The sequence below is a fragment of the Lissotriton helveticus genome, chromosome 3_2 (assembly GCF_964261635.1).
Source record: "Lissotriton helveticus chromosome 3_2, aLisHel1.1, whole genome shotgun sequence".
Taxonomy (NCBI): Eukaryota; Metazoa; Chordata; class Amphibia; order Caudata; family Salamandridae; genus Lissotriton; species Lissotriton helveticus.
In genome coordinates, this window is record NC_136062.1 from 128,238,561 (window position 1) to 128,254,472 (window position 15,912).

At 45.6% G+C, this 15,912-nt stretch overlaps 1 protein-coding gene across 1 annotated transcript in view; it reads right to left on the reverse strand.

The window, feature by feature from the left end:
- Positions 1 to 954: 954 nt before the first annotated feature.
- FAN1 (FANCD2 and FANCI associated nuclease 1) overlaps positions 955 to 15,912 on the reverse strand; it is a 234,852-nt gene continuing 219,894 nt past the window's right edge. Inside the window, exon 14 of the mRNA XM_078684916.1 lies at positions 955 to 1,547. Within this exon, the coding sequence (XP_078541042.1) occupies positions 1,410 to 1,547 (138 nt within the window). The 3' untranslated portion in view covers positions 955 to 1,409. The remainder of the gene's footprint in view (positions 1,548 to 15,912) is intronic.

Here is a 15,912-nt window from a genome sequence, read left to right on the forward strand (position 1 = left end):
ATTCAATGAGTTGGTTTTCTTCGAAATGGTAAATAGCACTCACCCAGCAAATTTCAATTAAACAGTTTAGGTGAAATAGTATCTCAGTAAAGGTATTGCGTGAAATAGTTTTTTTATGAAATCATGTACAACTGAACGGCAGGAATGATAAACCTGCCTAGCAAATAAAAACAAATCAAAGACCATGATGTTTGTTGCCCCTTAGAAGTTAAAGTTTTCCTGGTGGTCCGAGAGGCTGAATATGAAACCGGCCCATTCCTGTAAGTATCTAGATGTGATTTTCTCCTCAAATTTAAAATGGAACAATCATGTTGCAATGGTCAAAAATAACATTTTATGTTTTGATGCTTGCTATCGTAGCATGTTCCAAAACACAAGCATGTTCCAAAACAGAGTTTATTTGTGGCTGACTTATTGGCAATAGTGGTACAAAAGGGGGTGGTGATGGACGGAGCATCTGAACCAATCAAACACTCACACCAAGTCAACAGATCTGGGTTTAATCCATCACCGTTCTTTAGCCCACTCTGCCACCCCAGTTCAAACATGGCCATATGCAAATCAGTCTGACCCTGTGCCTCATGGGAACAGTCCAGCCCGAACTGCCAAGCCAAGCGTTGTAGAATTAACTGATCCCGGTTCACCTACAAGATCTTATGCCTCCATCCGACCTAAAAACGTATTTCTGAACAGAAATGAGACAATTAACTGTAGAAAGAGATTGTGAGTATTTAAGCAAGAAACTATCAGTTTGCTATTTCAAAGAGTGATTAGAGAATTTAGAAACAACCCCTTTCCTGGCAATTTTCTTGGTAAGAAGTTGGAGTAAGAGATTCTGCTTTTAAGGTTTTGTTTGAATCAACTTTGGCACTTACGAAATTGTCATCTCAAAGTAAACATTGGTCTGTGGATTAAGAATAGCACATTAGGTAAACAGTATGCTGAACATTGATCTATACATATATATCTTTATTGTTCTAGTGAAAAATTAAAATCAAGACTATGGTACCTACTCCCAGCACTATTTCAGAGGTACAGATGTGTACGTATACCAAATTGCTAGTCTTTATACACTTTCATGATGCATTGAGTTCCTCACCTCTGTGCTCGCTTTAATCATGCCTCGAAATCCTCTTCCTGGTCTCTCATGTCATTATTGTCTGTAGTCTGCCTCATGCCCTCCCTCTCACAGTTCCCATTCTTACAAAATAAATGTATCATTGTTGGCAGTGATCACGTTTAAGAAGAAACATGGATGAGTCACTGCCAAGCCAAAGGAAGGCACAAGATGCACTGAGATGCCACAAGACATATTGAGATGGGTGGAGGTAAGACAGCCTAGTCGATGTGATTGTTCAAATGGCAGAGATGTGTTGACCCTCTACATATAATGTGCACAAACGATGCATTTAGCTAATACGCTGACTTTTGGCTCCAATTGCGACAACATGACAGACTTCAACATCTGCACCAAGCTTCCGTAGTTCATCCAGCCAGATCATCTGTTTTTGTGAGAGGCGATCATTAGGACCTTTCACTTCCACAACCTAAAAATTGAAAATGTAGGAAGATGTTTAGACTATTTGGAATGAGAAAGGTACAAAACTAGAAATTTTCTAATGATGCCCTTCAACGATTTTACAATCCCCAGAAATATATATCACTTGTACAAATCTTCATAAATGACAATGCCCAAATAAATATACACATCTGATAGGTTCTTTCAGCTCTGACAGTGCCAGAACAAATGAAAAAAAATATTCTTTGAGGCGGAAAAAATTCCGTTGTATTGCTTCCGTAATATTTGATTCTATGCTAGGCCTAAATAGTACACATTGTAGATTACAACAAATATAAGCTAAAAGTAGGAAAAAAAAACTTTATTGAGGAAATACAAACATTTACGGGTGATAAGTAGCGCTTCACAAATCTACTGATTGATTGATTTAATGGAAAATAAAAAAAACTTGAGAAAAATTAAAATACTAACCTACACATTACTTTACCGAAATCACTAAATGTAATCCTCAGGGGAGACCATCCTATTTTGAAACCTAAAACCCTAGAAACATTCATTTAGCAACACATGCTGTGCAGCGTCTGAAAGTCAGATGGACACGAATTCTAAAGTGACATAAGTTATGTCTGGTAAGCGTTACTCATGCACCAGAGTGCAAATGCTGGTATGTGTAAAACAGCGTACTACCTTCTGTGGATGGTGCACATGCTTGGGTATCATACGAATGTAATCGTTAAACGTATTAGATTTGGTGAGGTGTGCATACAAGCAAGAAGTGTAAAGGTCAGTTGTAAGTATAGATGATTTGTCAGTGAATTGAGTCTTGACTTATATGATTGTGGTGTGCATTCTAATTGTTAGACTGTCATGTGTATGTATATTCTAGTGGTGTATGTCAGATTTGGTGATGGAGATGCATGGGAAAGTATCAAGATGTCCTACAGATGTGTATTGGTCTGTTTGGAATACCAGATTGCGTGGTAGCTTGTACGTGTGGTACACATGCCTGAGTGTCTGACTGTTGCAAGACTGTAAATTTGTTTAATGAATGTCAAATTCAGTAAGGGTTACATATCAGGAATTATCTGGATATGATATGGATTTTAAGTCCCTCTCTGTAGAGCATAGGAGCTCTGCTGGATTGTTTTGTGTGATAAGCATCCTCGAGTGTGTCAATGCAATACGGATGTGTATTAGTTTATTGTGCCCTGTATTCAGCAGGGGTAAGCATTGATGTGTCCAATGTGATATGGATGTTCAGTCGATCTGTGTGGAACACTGCACTGTATCTACATTTTATGTGTGATGGTGCTCACAAAGATTGCATATACGAATTCCACAAGCTGGTCTGTGTGTTGAACAGTGGACTGTATGCGTGGTACATATTCTTTTTTTTTATTAACCTTTAATTTTCAATGTTATCATACACAGTACAGCAGCATAGTATGACAATGTATGCATATAATTATACGCCAATAGTTATGGGGAATATAAAGAACTCCTAACTGGCCCCATGTAATTTTCTCTGAGTCTCCAGACACTTGATCCCTTGCACGGACATAAGCACCTGCTATAGACCAGGATACCTTGGTTATAGGACATTCACCCCTACTGTTTCCTCCCCCATTGGTTTCCCCATTTTCTGTATCCTCGCCGTCAGAAGAGGTCACGGTCGCCTCCGGATCTAGGAGCACAGCACACAGGTCCTTCCAAACAGCAAGATCTTCTCTTACTCTGTCATCGCAGATGGTACCTACTCTCGAGTGTTTGCATGACATACAGATGTGCACGTGATCTATTCCCGATAGGCGGGCGCTTTTTCGGAATCAGTGTTATTTGGTCGCCGCGAGTAAGTCTGTCTTGCCAAAGAATCGGTAAAATATTCATACGGTGGTCGGAAGCGAATTTCGATTTCTTCATAACTTGTTTAGTGTATGCTCGTGTGCTTTTATCCAGATATTTACATAGGGTCCATGTGCATGGGAAATCCACAGTATAAACAATTTGTGATTCACATATGCCTCTTTCTCGGGTACACACAATGAAATAAGTAGGGGGCTGTAGGATGGGGGAGGCAGGCATAGGGAGAGAGAGTACCCGTATGCGATCAGAGCGATTAACGAGTGTAAGACGTCAGGAGCGCGGGTCGAAGGAAGTCTAGAGTGTTCTGGGTGCGCCTTGCAATGCTGCACCGTCTTCTAGTGCAGCAGGGCCTTGTACCATGCCTGCCTCGAAAAGCATCACACACAAGGATCGCTGGGGCCATTTCCTTGCTTACTTTAGGGCCCATGGCAAGCTTACTAAGCAAACGGGGCTCTCCCGAGGGCCCAGTAGCGGCCTCTCTGCAGTCCATGCACTAGGGACAAAGGCGAGACAATGGAGAGTCCTGGATTTGAAGCGTTTACTACCTGCCAGCGGATGATTCCGAGCAATGCTAATCTATCTGAGACGATTATTTAATTGCTCAAGGCAGGGATTAAGGTTAGTGCTAATTTAAGGGTGAAGAAATCACTTGTTGTATAAATGCGAGAGTTAAGTCGGCTCCAGCAAAATTTAGCTCACGAAAGGTAGGCTGCAGAGATGGCAAGCATGTACACGTTTTGGGACAGAATTCGGCAGAAAAATAATCAACTCACATCTAATATTTTGAACGTTAAAATGACAGTAACTTTCGTTATTATTACTGAATGGTGAAATGTACCAGGAGAGAAATAGAGTAAGTATGAGCACGATCGCTGAGTATGCACGAACACATTTAGTAAAACCAAAGTTTCTAAAGTGTGAATGGTTTTAAGGTGAGCTAAAAGAAGGCAGATTAGGTCAAAGGAAACTGGAATTAATATGGCTAAATAATTACAACCTAGATGAAAGGATATCTTATCGGATGGAAAAATACAATTATCCCATCACAGCTACACAAAAAATCATAATCCTGAGAAACTATGTGCCACAAATAAACACCCAGAGAGGAGTAGACAGGGGCACCCCTCCCACCACAGTGGCTATGGCAATTGAGGAGCCCCTTTAGGGAAACTGGTTGAAAATCTCGCTCAATTCTTTCATGCTAACTAATTAAAAAACTTTGCCTCTACATCTGTAGGAGATTACACACAAGGAAAAGTTTAAAGGCATTTTCGATCCTAAAGATGATCAGCCACAGAGAACAGAATATGTCGAGCTCCTGCCCAACTTTAAATATTATTCTCTATAAAATACACTTTAACACCCATTCTAACAGATGTTATGAATGTCTCTCTTACTTCGGGTATGCTTTCCTTGATATTCAAGACAGTGATAGTATGCCTGCTCTTGCAGAAGGCAGCTTTCAATCCCAATGGTCCAGTAAACTTTAGGCCCATCTCCGTCATACCGTAAACTACCAAACGACTGGAAAAAAGTGGTGCCTCATCAACTTCAACTCAATCTGAGGAGGTGAGAGTCTTAGGTGAGGTCCAAGGGGGTTTGCTTCAACACAGTTGACTAAAGGAGGATATGTGCTAGCGGAGGTGTTGGCAAATTGGTTCTTTTGGGTCGGTCAGCTGCTTTTAACAGTCAACTGTCCCACTGTCATTGGATGACTGGAGAGCTATGGATCAAGTCGTACAATGGATTAACTAATTTCTGACAGTATGGAAGCACTACAATAAGGATCTTTCAGATCCAACTTTGGACAGATGAAGTGAGATCTCCCTCATGGGTCTCTGTAGACATCTCTTTTATTCATTCAGTGCCCTCTTGCTTGTCTGCTACAAGGGCGTTGCTTTAATGACATTTACGAATTATAAACACATTTGAAGAAGAAAAGCACACTGCTCTGATAGGGTGGTAGGGGTTAACCATTTCTGGAAGAACTTGGGGGCTTTCCTAAACAATGCTCTGTAGTTGATACACAGTCTAAAAGAAACTCATTCCTTTATTGAAAGTCCGTTTTTAAAGAGGGTGGTGCAACCAAGCCTAGGAGCCCCCGTCACAAGGGGCCTGTCTGGTTTTTGATTACCTGCAGATGACGTATTAGAGCTGACCAAGCAGGATAGAATGATCAACGGTGTCAATGCTACGGATAGATCTAAGTGTATTAGCTCTCATACACTTCCGTCTTTGGCCACTGCCATAAGATCACCTAGAACTGCTTTGAGGAAGAACTTGGTGCTGTGGGCAAGACAAAACCTTATTTGAACCAGAACCATTGCCTGCTGCATGTAGTTAGACAATGATATGTCTCTAATATTTTAGCTACTGCAGTGAGAATACAAAGTACAGCAAATTGGTATGGTGAAGTCACCACTCAATGATGGATGAGACAAACAATCTTTTGCCCTCCAAAGGTAGGTGAGTTGCAGTTCTCCTGATGATTTTTATATGGTATGAACATACAGAAATGTAAATAAAGATCTGATTCATAAGCAACAGCGTAGAATCGATTAACACACCAAGGCTCACTGCGGAAGTGACCTAATTCAGGAGACCAGTTTGATTGTTCACCACCCCTACCTCCGTCTTGTCTGTAGTTAGTTAAGACAGTTACATTCCATCCACGTCCAGATGTCTCACATACCTTGTTGGAGTTTAGTACTTTATGAGAGGTCACCTCTCATTGTACTGTCAATTGAGCTTCAATGGTAAACATGAAGAAGGTGGTCTCCCTCGACTGGATAATCCTGGCTAGCAGATCCACATAGCTGTTAAAAAGGTGTGTAGAAAGCGCTGGACTTGGTGGTAGTTCAGAGCCCAGCTGGAGGTCAATTGTGGAGAATGGTGGCAATCGTACTGATCGAGTTCTGCCTGTGAGAAAAATATGATAAAGCACAGTCCGATATCCCAACCATACTAAGCTGACCAAGGAGGATGTATGGGTAGATAGTGATAAATGCAACACTGATCAAGAAGTAGTAGCATTCAGGACAATGGCCAGTGGCAGGAGCATCTAAGATCACACAGAGCAGCTAAGAGGAACACCTTTTTTTGGCTGTGGGCAAGACAAAAACCGGTTTGAAAAGGATTCAAAGCCTGGCAGTCACAGGATACAAAAACATCTGTTGGGTGTATTTTCTTTGTAGCGGCAACACTTGTTATTGTTTAGTTTGGGTATTGTTAGGGGTGGGATTCATTGGGTGGGAGTTAAAGGGTACTGCAATTTTCCATCATATTCGTGTTTCTACACTGTATGCACTTATAAAGTATGCACATGAATATTTTATAATGCTATCGCACCTGGAATCGAGTTGATTAGATTTCTACATGATGTAACTCAGAATACATATATGGCTAATATTATCTTGTTATAGAAAATGTAAACAAAATGATTAATCTTGATTATGTAAATATATTTACCATCAGCAGTACTCAATAAAAATGTGTGGGAAAAAAAAAAAAGGATTCGAAGCCACAAAGTGATCCATGTACTCACTAGGCTGGACAATGATATGGTTGTACTATTTTAGCTGGTTGGGGAGGAATGGAAATGGCATAACTTAAGATAATGGAGTCTGTGTTTTTGAGGATCAGATTTATTACACCCTTTCTGAGTTGATAAAGGACCTTGCCAAATTCAATTGAGAAATTAAGTAAAGTTCTGAAAGTTTCCAAGATGTGGGCCTTAAATTGTTTCAAATTAGAAGACTGGCAGGACTTGAACAAACAAGGAGTGTACTTTATTTTGAATTTGTTAATTTATCAATCATGTAGGCAATAGTTTGTTTAACAAGAACTGGTAAAAACTAGACAGTGGTCATGGAAAAGCAGTCAGTTACAAAGTCTGTGCATTATTAGTTTGTCTGGTGTATGGGATGGTTTGGTTTGGGGTATCCGAAATATTATTTTCAAAATGTATTTTTTTCCAAGCAAAGTCTGGTGTTTGGAATATCCAAATATACTATTTACACTTTTTTTTTGTAACTTGTTTTTATTGACATTTTACTTTGACAGTGGCATGTTGTATCAAATAACATTCTCATATAATACAGCTACTCGTATTTATCTCAGAGCGCATTAGTAATCATGCCATTAGTAGTCAAATGTCCAGTCGCCATGGAAGTCTTCCGATAAGGACATGCTGAATATAACTGGGGGGTAAACTGGGGGCGGGGGGTGTTCATGGAATGCAGGGTACAAAGAGCGGATGTGACCGAAGGGTGGCGTGTACTCCTATGATAATGTAGTATAGCAGGGTATCAAAGGTGTAGGGGGGGGACCCATACTCTGTCTAGGGACAAAAAGACGGCTTATCCCGAAGGCGCTTAGTTTGGTGCTGCCGTCAGTTATTTGCGGGTGTGCCCTGTGGTGGGGATCCGGTATTCGTGTCCGCGGCTTGTCCCTGTGGCAGTGTGATTTGCGATGTGTGAGGAACTCCCACCGGGTCGTCTTGGGCCGGTGGTTGCGTAAATTGATGCAGTAGGATGGCCGAATCCATTGATATGGGGTGTTTACGTATCCCTTTCACCTCTTCTTCCCTCAACGTTTCTTCCTCCGCTAATGCCCATTTCTTCACTGCACCTACCCATGCCTCGAACGGGGGGCCTGTGGGGGACCGCCAGTGTATGGCTATGTTTCGTTTAGCTAAAAAGATAGCTAAGGAGGCAAACCTGAGTAGTACTTTGAGTTGTTTCTTTCTCTGGTAGATACCCAGTGCACAGGCGTCCCGTGTATCTAAGAACGTGAGCCCAGTAAGATTTCTGAGGGAATCATGTATGTGTTGCCGGTATGAATGTAATGTGGGGCAGCTCCAGAACATGTGTTGGAAATCCGCTGCATGCAATTGACATCTGGGGCACAAGAACTGGGTTTCAGGATAAAAGCGTTGGAGACGTGCCAGTGTCAAATAGGCCCTGTGTAGGACATAGAATTGTATATTTTTAAAGCGCGCGTTTCGGGACACCTTCTTGGGGTATTCGAGAGCCCTTTCTCATTCCTTCTCGTGTAAAGAGCGGCCTAGTTCCTCTTCCCAGGTAGCCCTGAGAGCCTCTAGTGGTACGTTTCTGAGTTCCCTAATAGCTTTATAGAGCCATGTGACCAGGTGTCGCCCCACTCCCATAAGTAAAATTGTGTGTATGACTGGGTGTGTAGGTGGTTCCCCTGTCGAGAGGTCGCAGTATGGACGATAATTTGCAAGGAGCTGGCAGTGGAGTAGGAATTGGCCCACGGGGAGATTATACTCCTCTGTCAGCCATTGGATTGGTCTGAGCTGGACATCCTCAAATAGCGTCTCTGCCTTAGTGATGCCACAGTCTGTCCATGCTTGTAACATGTGAGATGTATAGTAGCGTTCCTGTATGGGCCATCTGGCCAGAGGGAGGGGGACATACGGTGTACCCTTTGCATGCATATGCGTGCAACCGTGATGTGTAGGGGATATGTATGTCTAGGTTTGGTGCCCGGTAAGAGCAGCCGGCAGAGTTCTGGGATGGGCACTGGACCGTTCACGGTATGCGTCTCTCCCAAGTGTCTGCCTGCCGTCCAGTAGGAAAGCCACTGGAATTGAGCAGCTAAGAAATATGATTCGAAAGAAGGGGCGGCGAGCCCTCCCTGTGTGGTTGGTAGTTGCAGCTTTGCCAATGCTACCCTATGCCTCTTGTCCCCCAGATCAGTAAGCTAAGTAGTACATCTAAGTCTCGGAAGAAAGCTCTGGGCGGGATGATCGGTAGGTTCGGGAAGTAGTATAGCAGCCTCGGAACCATGATCATTTTGGCGATAGCCACTCGACCAATCAGGGCTAGGGGGAGGTTCTTCCAGAATCCTACCGAGGCTCTGATACCGGCTAGTGCTCTACGGTGATTACCTTCATAAATATCGACCGGGTGTGATAGAGACGAATCCCTAGGTATCGAGGGGCCTCTGCGCTCCAGGCGATGGTTTGATCACCTAGTCTGACGACCCGTGGGGGAGAGTGTGGGTGCAGCGGGTATACTGTGGATTTCTCCCAGTTGACTTGCAACCCGGAGACTCCTGCGAACTCTGTTAATGTGGTCAAGATGGGTGTTAAATCGGCAGTGATGTCTTTGACATATATTAGGAGATCGTCGGCGTACATAGAAACACTATGCGTGGTGTTCGCTATGGGAATGCCCCACTGTTCCCCCTCCCGTCGCAGTCGTATGGCTAGTGGTTCCACCGCGAGGACAAAGAGCAGAGGCGAGAGCGGGCAGCCCTGTCTCCTGCCCCGTTGCACCGCAAATTCTGGTGATATACAGCTCCCTATACGTACCCGTGAGGTGAGTTTGGTGTATAAGAGCCGTGTGTACGCCTAAAGAGTAGGGCCAAGGCCTAGTCATTGTAGAACCGAGAAAAGGTAGTGCCATGTAAGGGTGTGGAAAGACTTTTCAAGGTCTAGGATAAGGCAAGCTGCTCTGGGGTAGGTGTCACCTATTTGATCTTGGACATGGAACAGCCGGCGTATGTTCTGGGATGTGTTCCTGCCCGGGACGAAACCACATTGGTCGGGATGTACCAGGGGCCGTATAATTTTCGTGTATCTATCCGCCAATATCTTTCCGAGGATCTTGCAGTCGGTTGAGAGGAGTGTGATGGGGCGATACAAGGCCATCAATTGTGGGTCACGGTTGGGTTTCAGGAAGGTCACGATGACCGATTCCCGAATGGATTTCGGCAATTCCCCAGCATCTAGTTCAGCGGTGTACATTGCTGCCAGTCTGGGGACCAATAAGGGGGAGAAGGTCTTATAGTATTCCAGGGGGAGTCCGTCCAATCCCGTTGCTTTGTTGCGGGCTAATGCGCGCAGGGCCTGGGAGGTGTCTGCGAGTTGTATCCTCGCCTCTAGTGACATCTGATATTCTCTGGTGATCTCGGGAATCACCCGGGGAGCAAGGAAGTGGTCTATTCTGTCCTGCTCAATGGGGGTTAGGTGACTGTATACCTCCAAGTAGAGTTGGTGAAATGCCGAAAGGATCTGATCCTGGGACCTCACTAGGTTACCACGGGGGTCTATCACCTCAGTGATAGGTTTCACCTCGCTATCCTGTTTTGCTAATTATGCCAAAAGGGTACCTGTTTTGTCTTGTTCCTTATGCATGCAGGTTGCATATGTCCTAAAGTTGTAGCGTTGGAGATCGACGCAGGCTGCCATGTATTCAGTCCTGGCTTTGGCTATCTGTGCCACCGCCTCTTCCGAGTGCTCATCCCGTTTAGAAACAGAAGCGAGGTGCTTCTCGGCTTTAGTAAGTGCTTTCTCTAGCATGCGTCTCACTCTTGCGATTTGTGTGATACATTCTCCTCGGGCTACCACCTTAAATGTAGCCCATTCTATTAATGTGGAGGATGCCGTTCCTGCATTGTTCGTGAAATAGTCCTCTATGCTCCGGCCCTGTTCATGTGTGAAAACCGGGTCTGCTAGGCAATCCCGTGGGAGACGCCACGTGGGGACTGGGGGATGCGGGGGTCTCCAGTTTAATTGCAATATGTGTGCATCATGGTCGGAATTGATCCTCCCTAGGTAGCCTGTGTGATGTACTTTGGGTAGGATAGCAGCTGAGCATAAGAACCTATCCAGACGGACCCGAAGGTTATGGGGGACGGAGTGAAATGAGTATAGTTTGGTCTGCGGATGTTGCATTCTCCATGAGTCAGTGAGTGCTCATTGTGTGACCCAAGCTTTGAAGCTCTCTGTTTGTTTTTGCGCGGCTGAATGTGTGGGAGGGGGGTTGGGAGCGATCGAGCGTGAAGTCCAAAGTACAATTGTAGTCACCCCCCAATATCCATGGTATGGAGGTAAATTGTGCGAGGGCCCCAGTGAGAAGTTCCCAGAACTTGTCCTGGTCTCTGTTCGGGGTGTATATACTCCCCATCTAGAAGGCCCTCTATTAGGGAGTACCTGGCTTCCTTATCCACCACCCGTCTAAGTTCCTGGAAGGGGGTCCCCGGGCGAATCCAAATCAATGCTCCTCGTGCGTAGGAGGAGTATGCCGTTGCACATATAGTACCGCGCCATTTGGACTGTAATCTGCCTATTTCAGTGCTGGGGAGATGTGTCTCCTGGAGGAACACGATGGCGCAAGTATTCAAGACAGGAGTGTGGGTTATATAAGTCGGCATGAAGTGGTTGTGGGATCAGTTCAAGCCGGGAACGAGGCTCCTTGCCCATCCATCATGGTATCAGCTGTCTGAGGGGTGACTATGGGAGGTGTACCCATGTCCACTCCAGAGATCATTCCGTCTCTGTCGTCCTCCCCTTCTGAGGTGAAGAGATGTGGAGCTTGATCAATGTCCCCCGACTGCGAGGGGGTTTGTAGGTCAATCACCGCTTGTAGGGCCCTTCGCCTGTCTTTCATTATTTGTTCGAGATCCGGGGAGTCATGGGCGCCGGACCGGGGCAAGGTCTTGGCCCCGCTGTTCTGTTGCTATGGAATGCGTCTCCTCGTGCGTGGCGGTTTGGTGGTTGGGTACCTGTGTAGTCTGTTCTGGATTGTTGCGTGCAGTGGCGGTCCGCCCAGTCCTGTGCCTCTTCCGCACTTGTGTAGAAAGTAGCTGTACCATTGTGGAGTATTTTAAGACGGGCTGGAAAGAGGAGAGAGCACTGTATGTGGTTCGCCCCTAGTCGGTGTTTTACTTCCAGAAACGTAGATCGTTGCTGTTGCACAGCCCGCGCGTAATCTGGGAATATCATTATCTGCTTGTTTTCCACATGTATGGGGCCTGCTTGTCTGGCTGCTCGGAGTACTGCATCTCGGTCCCGAGAATGTAGGAATTTCGCCAGCATCGGTCGGGAGGTGCTCCTGGTTGTGGCTTGCGAGCTGGCACTCGGTGGGCACGTTCGACGGAGAAAAATGCCGTTCTGTCCGCTGCGGGGGTGAATGATTTCACCCAGGTCTCCATCTACCCCAACGGGTCCGTGCCTTCGATTCCCTCCGGGTGGCCCAGTACCCGGATGTTGCAGCGCCGCGACCGCCCTTCCAAGTCGTCTGTGCACTCCTCAATAGTAGATAGGCGGTGTAGGACCTCTTGCTGTGTCGTTTGGTGTTTCTTGACGGTAGGTTGCAGCCCCGCGATTTCCTTCTCACCCTCCTTCACTTTGTCAGAGAGTTTGCAATGATCATCGCGTAGGAGAGTGATGTTGGTCGCGAGGGTGCCCAGTCGTTTCTCTACAGAGATCCTGGAGTGTTCGATGGCCGTCAATACTTGATCGAGCTTGTCCGATATTGACGGGTCAGTCTGGGGCACAGTGGAGGCGGCGGTCATCCTAGTGTTTTGCATATGCTCAGGGACGGTCTCCGGCACTGCGGTCTGCTGGGATGCCCTCGGTTTCCCCATATTGGTCAATGGAGGGGGGGGGTCCTTTGTAGTGTAGGCGTCACAGACGGGGACGCATGGCTTGCGATGCGCCGCGCCGCAGTGTTATGCCGTGGGGAGTCCAACAGGCTATTAGTGCCCGGCCAGTAAGTGCTGCAGGTCGGTGGCTCTTGAAGTGGATAGGAGCTCCCGCTCTGGTTGCCCCTGTGCACTTATTCGCCTCTTCGCTGGGTGTGGCTGTTTATGCTGACGCTGGTAATAAGGGCACCACGGGGGTCTTTGGTGCAGCAGTTCTCGCGGCGCACCCTCTGCGAGGTGTGAGGGGTTAAGATGGGCGATGAGCTAGATTACAGTACCGCCATGCTCGGGTTGGGCATCATAGACCCTCTGCCTCAGGATGGTGAGAGTATCTCGGTGTGGTTCCGCCCTTGGCCCGGAGTCACTGTTTTACAGGGCTTAGGAGAGCAGGTGGGGCTGCCGGTAAGTAGGACACCTCAGAGTCTATACAGGGGCTGTTCCTATGATGCCTCGTCGGTGAGGTGTGGAGGCTGCAGCAAGGAGCAATCGGGGTGTCTAAGCCGCCATGCTTGGGTCAGGTATCGTCTGGTGCATCTCGCCAGAATCTAGCTGCTTTTGAGTGGTGGGGGTTCGCTGGACAGTCCCACTTTTGGCCAGGAGTCTGATGGCTCACCTGGGATGTGGGAGACCGGCTCCCGGACCGTGACTCCGGCTGTTCTAGGCGCCGTGGGTCTTGGGCGCCATTTAAGGGCCAGTCAGCCTCAGGAAAGCAGAAGTCCTGCCCGTGTGCCTCGCGGCATGTAGTGGCGGACTCCTCTGCCTGGTATCGGGAGTGCAGGCCCCCGCTAGCAATCCGCTGAAGGAGGGTCTCCGCGGGGGGGGGTCACCAGCTCTCAACCCCGGTGTTGCGGGGTAATGCAGGATCGGGACGCCATCTTAGGTCCCAGCGGTAGAAAGGGATCGCCTGGCCTCCATCGGAGCTCTGACTCCGTCCTGGGTGACTGTACTGCAGTCGGTGTTGCGCCGGACCGACGGTAAGAGCCGGTGGTGCGTGGGATGTCCGCTGTGGGCTGCCCCTCTCCGGGTCTGTAGTCAGTGGCGGGCAGGTGCCATTTTGTCCCAGCCAGTCTTCAGCCCAATCTTCCCCACGTTTTCTCGGACATTATCCTGTGTAGCTCATGTACCGCAGCAGATGCAGCTTGTTGTCCGGTGCTTGTTTGGCATTTCGGCTGCTCAGGACGGCGCTGGAAAATGGGCAGTGTGCTGGCCCGATCGTGGAGCCTCAGCAGAGCACGTCTGCTCGCATAGCTGGCTTGGCCACGCCCCATATACTATTTACACTTAACATCAATGCTACAGATCTTGCCAGATAAATCACTGGCTCGATCAATTGTCACCCAAGTTCGATAACATGATAACCAGCTTTCTGATTAAAATGTTAGGGATACCTCCATTAAAAGTTATTTGGAGGTCAACATATTTGAGAATTTACCACCTAAACATAGAAAGCATCTCTCTCTCTATATATTGACTACGTATATTTATTTGACTTAGGTTTTTGCACCAAAAATAATCATTTAAAAGTTGGACTATTTGTGATTGCGTTCCTTTCAGCAACATATGAACAAAGCTATTATGCAACTGTTGGTCATTTGGTCAATACCATAAAATCCCCCAAACACATACCTATGGGAAAGGTTTCTTATCTTTTCTAAGGGTATTAATGGACCAATTCTAAAGGAGTACATGAAAACAATTACAGCAATAAACAGAGGGGATACAATTCATCTTTGATATACTCATCTGGTTGATTTAAATGTTTCAGACATACTGGACTATTGAACACGGACCTGTGTGATATCTAAACAGTAAGCTTAACAATGCTCTACCAATAATAATATCCCACGAAACCCCTCCCTCATCTGTCTTGACTTGCCGTCTCAAACTCCTGATGTGCGGTCCAAAAACTTGATATTCTACAGCCCTTCTTGGTGTTGCTTACATTGAACATTTTAGAAAGTGTGCCACAGTTCCAACTCTATCAACAGAATTGCTCAGATTTGTACTTAGTCCTGTAGGTGTGTTTGCCTAAAGGTTTGGTGGTTGTATTAATCGGTGAAGTGGATGTTTGATTTATTCCTATTATTTTAAAAAGGCACAACAACTTCAGCTTTCCATAGCATTAAGTACTAGGTTTGCTAGAATCATAGAAATTCATTATGTCTGATGCGGAGAGGGTAGCAGAAACTTAAAAACAAAGTTACAGATTTCACTAGGGACCTCATCTATATTAGGACTCATATCACTTCAAACCTTTATAACTACGGCTACGGTAAAGAGTACTGGCTCAACATTTACATCTAGTTATTGAAGATTAGTCTATTTCTTGTCATCCTCTCCCGCAAACGCAAGGATCTACTATCTTCTTGTGCCAAAACGTATCTTAACTTCCCCTTCTTTTTACACAACTCAGATAAGCAACGACTACAGAGCTTCGCTGGGATTCTGTATGGTTGTCTGTAGCTTAGCCTTTGATTCTCTACTATGGTTGAGGTACCAAAGTAATCAATATCTCATTCTCCATTTCTGGCATATGCTGTGTGATTCTATATCATTTTGGCTGTCAATACTTGAAACATTTCAAAGGAGACAATAGTAAAGGTTTTTCACACTCATCTAAGCAAGGGTTTGACACAGTCATACAAGAAGAAATAATCTCTCACGGTCCCTCTGATAATAATAATAATAATAATCCACATTTGTAAAGCGCACAATCACTCGTAAGGGTCTCTAGGCGCTAGGGGTCGTCGGGAAGATTAAGCAAGCTATTGCTGATGATACCATCAGATTTGTGCCCATTAGGCATCAACCTCCAATGCCACACCCTACCAGGTTTTTTCTCGCCACATTAGGGTCTAGTTAATACTATATGCTCACAACTCTGTCCTGATTAGGATCTCTTAATTATCGAGATCGAAACGCTGTCAACCCTTTTACAACTAAACTCCTTTATTCTTAAAAAAAAAGTTGTAAGGAGTTTTGCTCTTGTTGTCAATGCGATGTATGTTTTAAAAAAAACCTTCCTTCACTCACCACATCACGTTCCTTTTTACAATTTTGTGAGAACTGGATATATT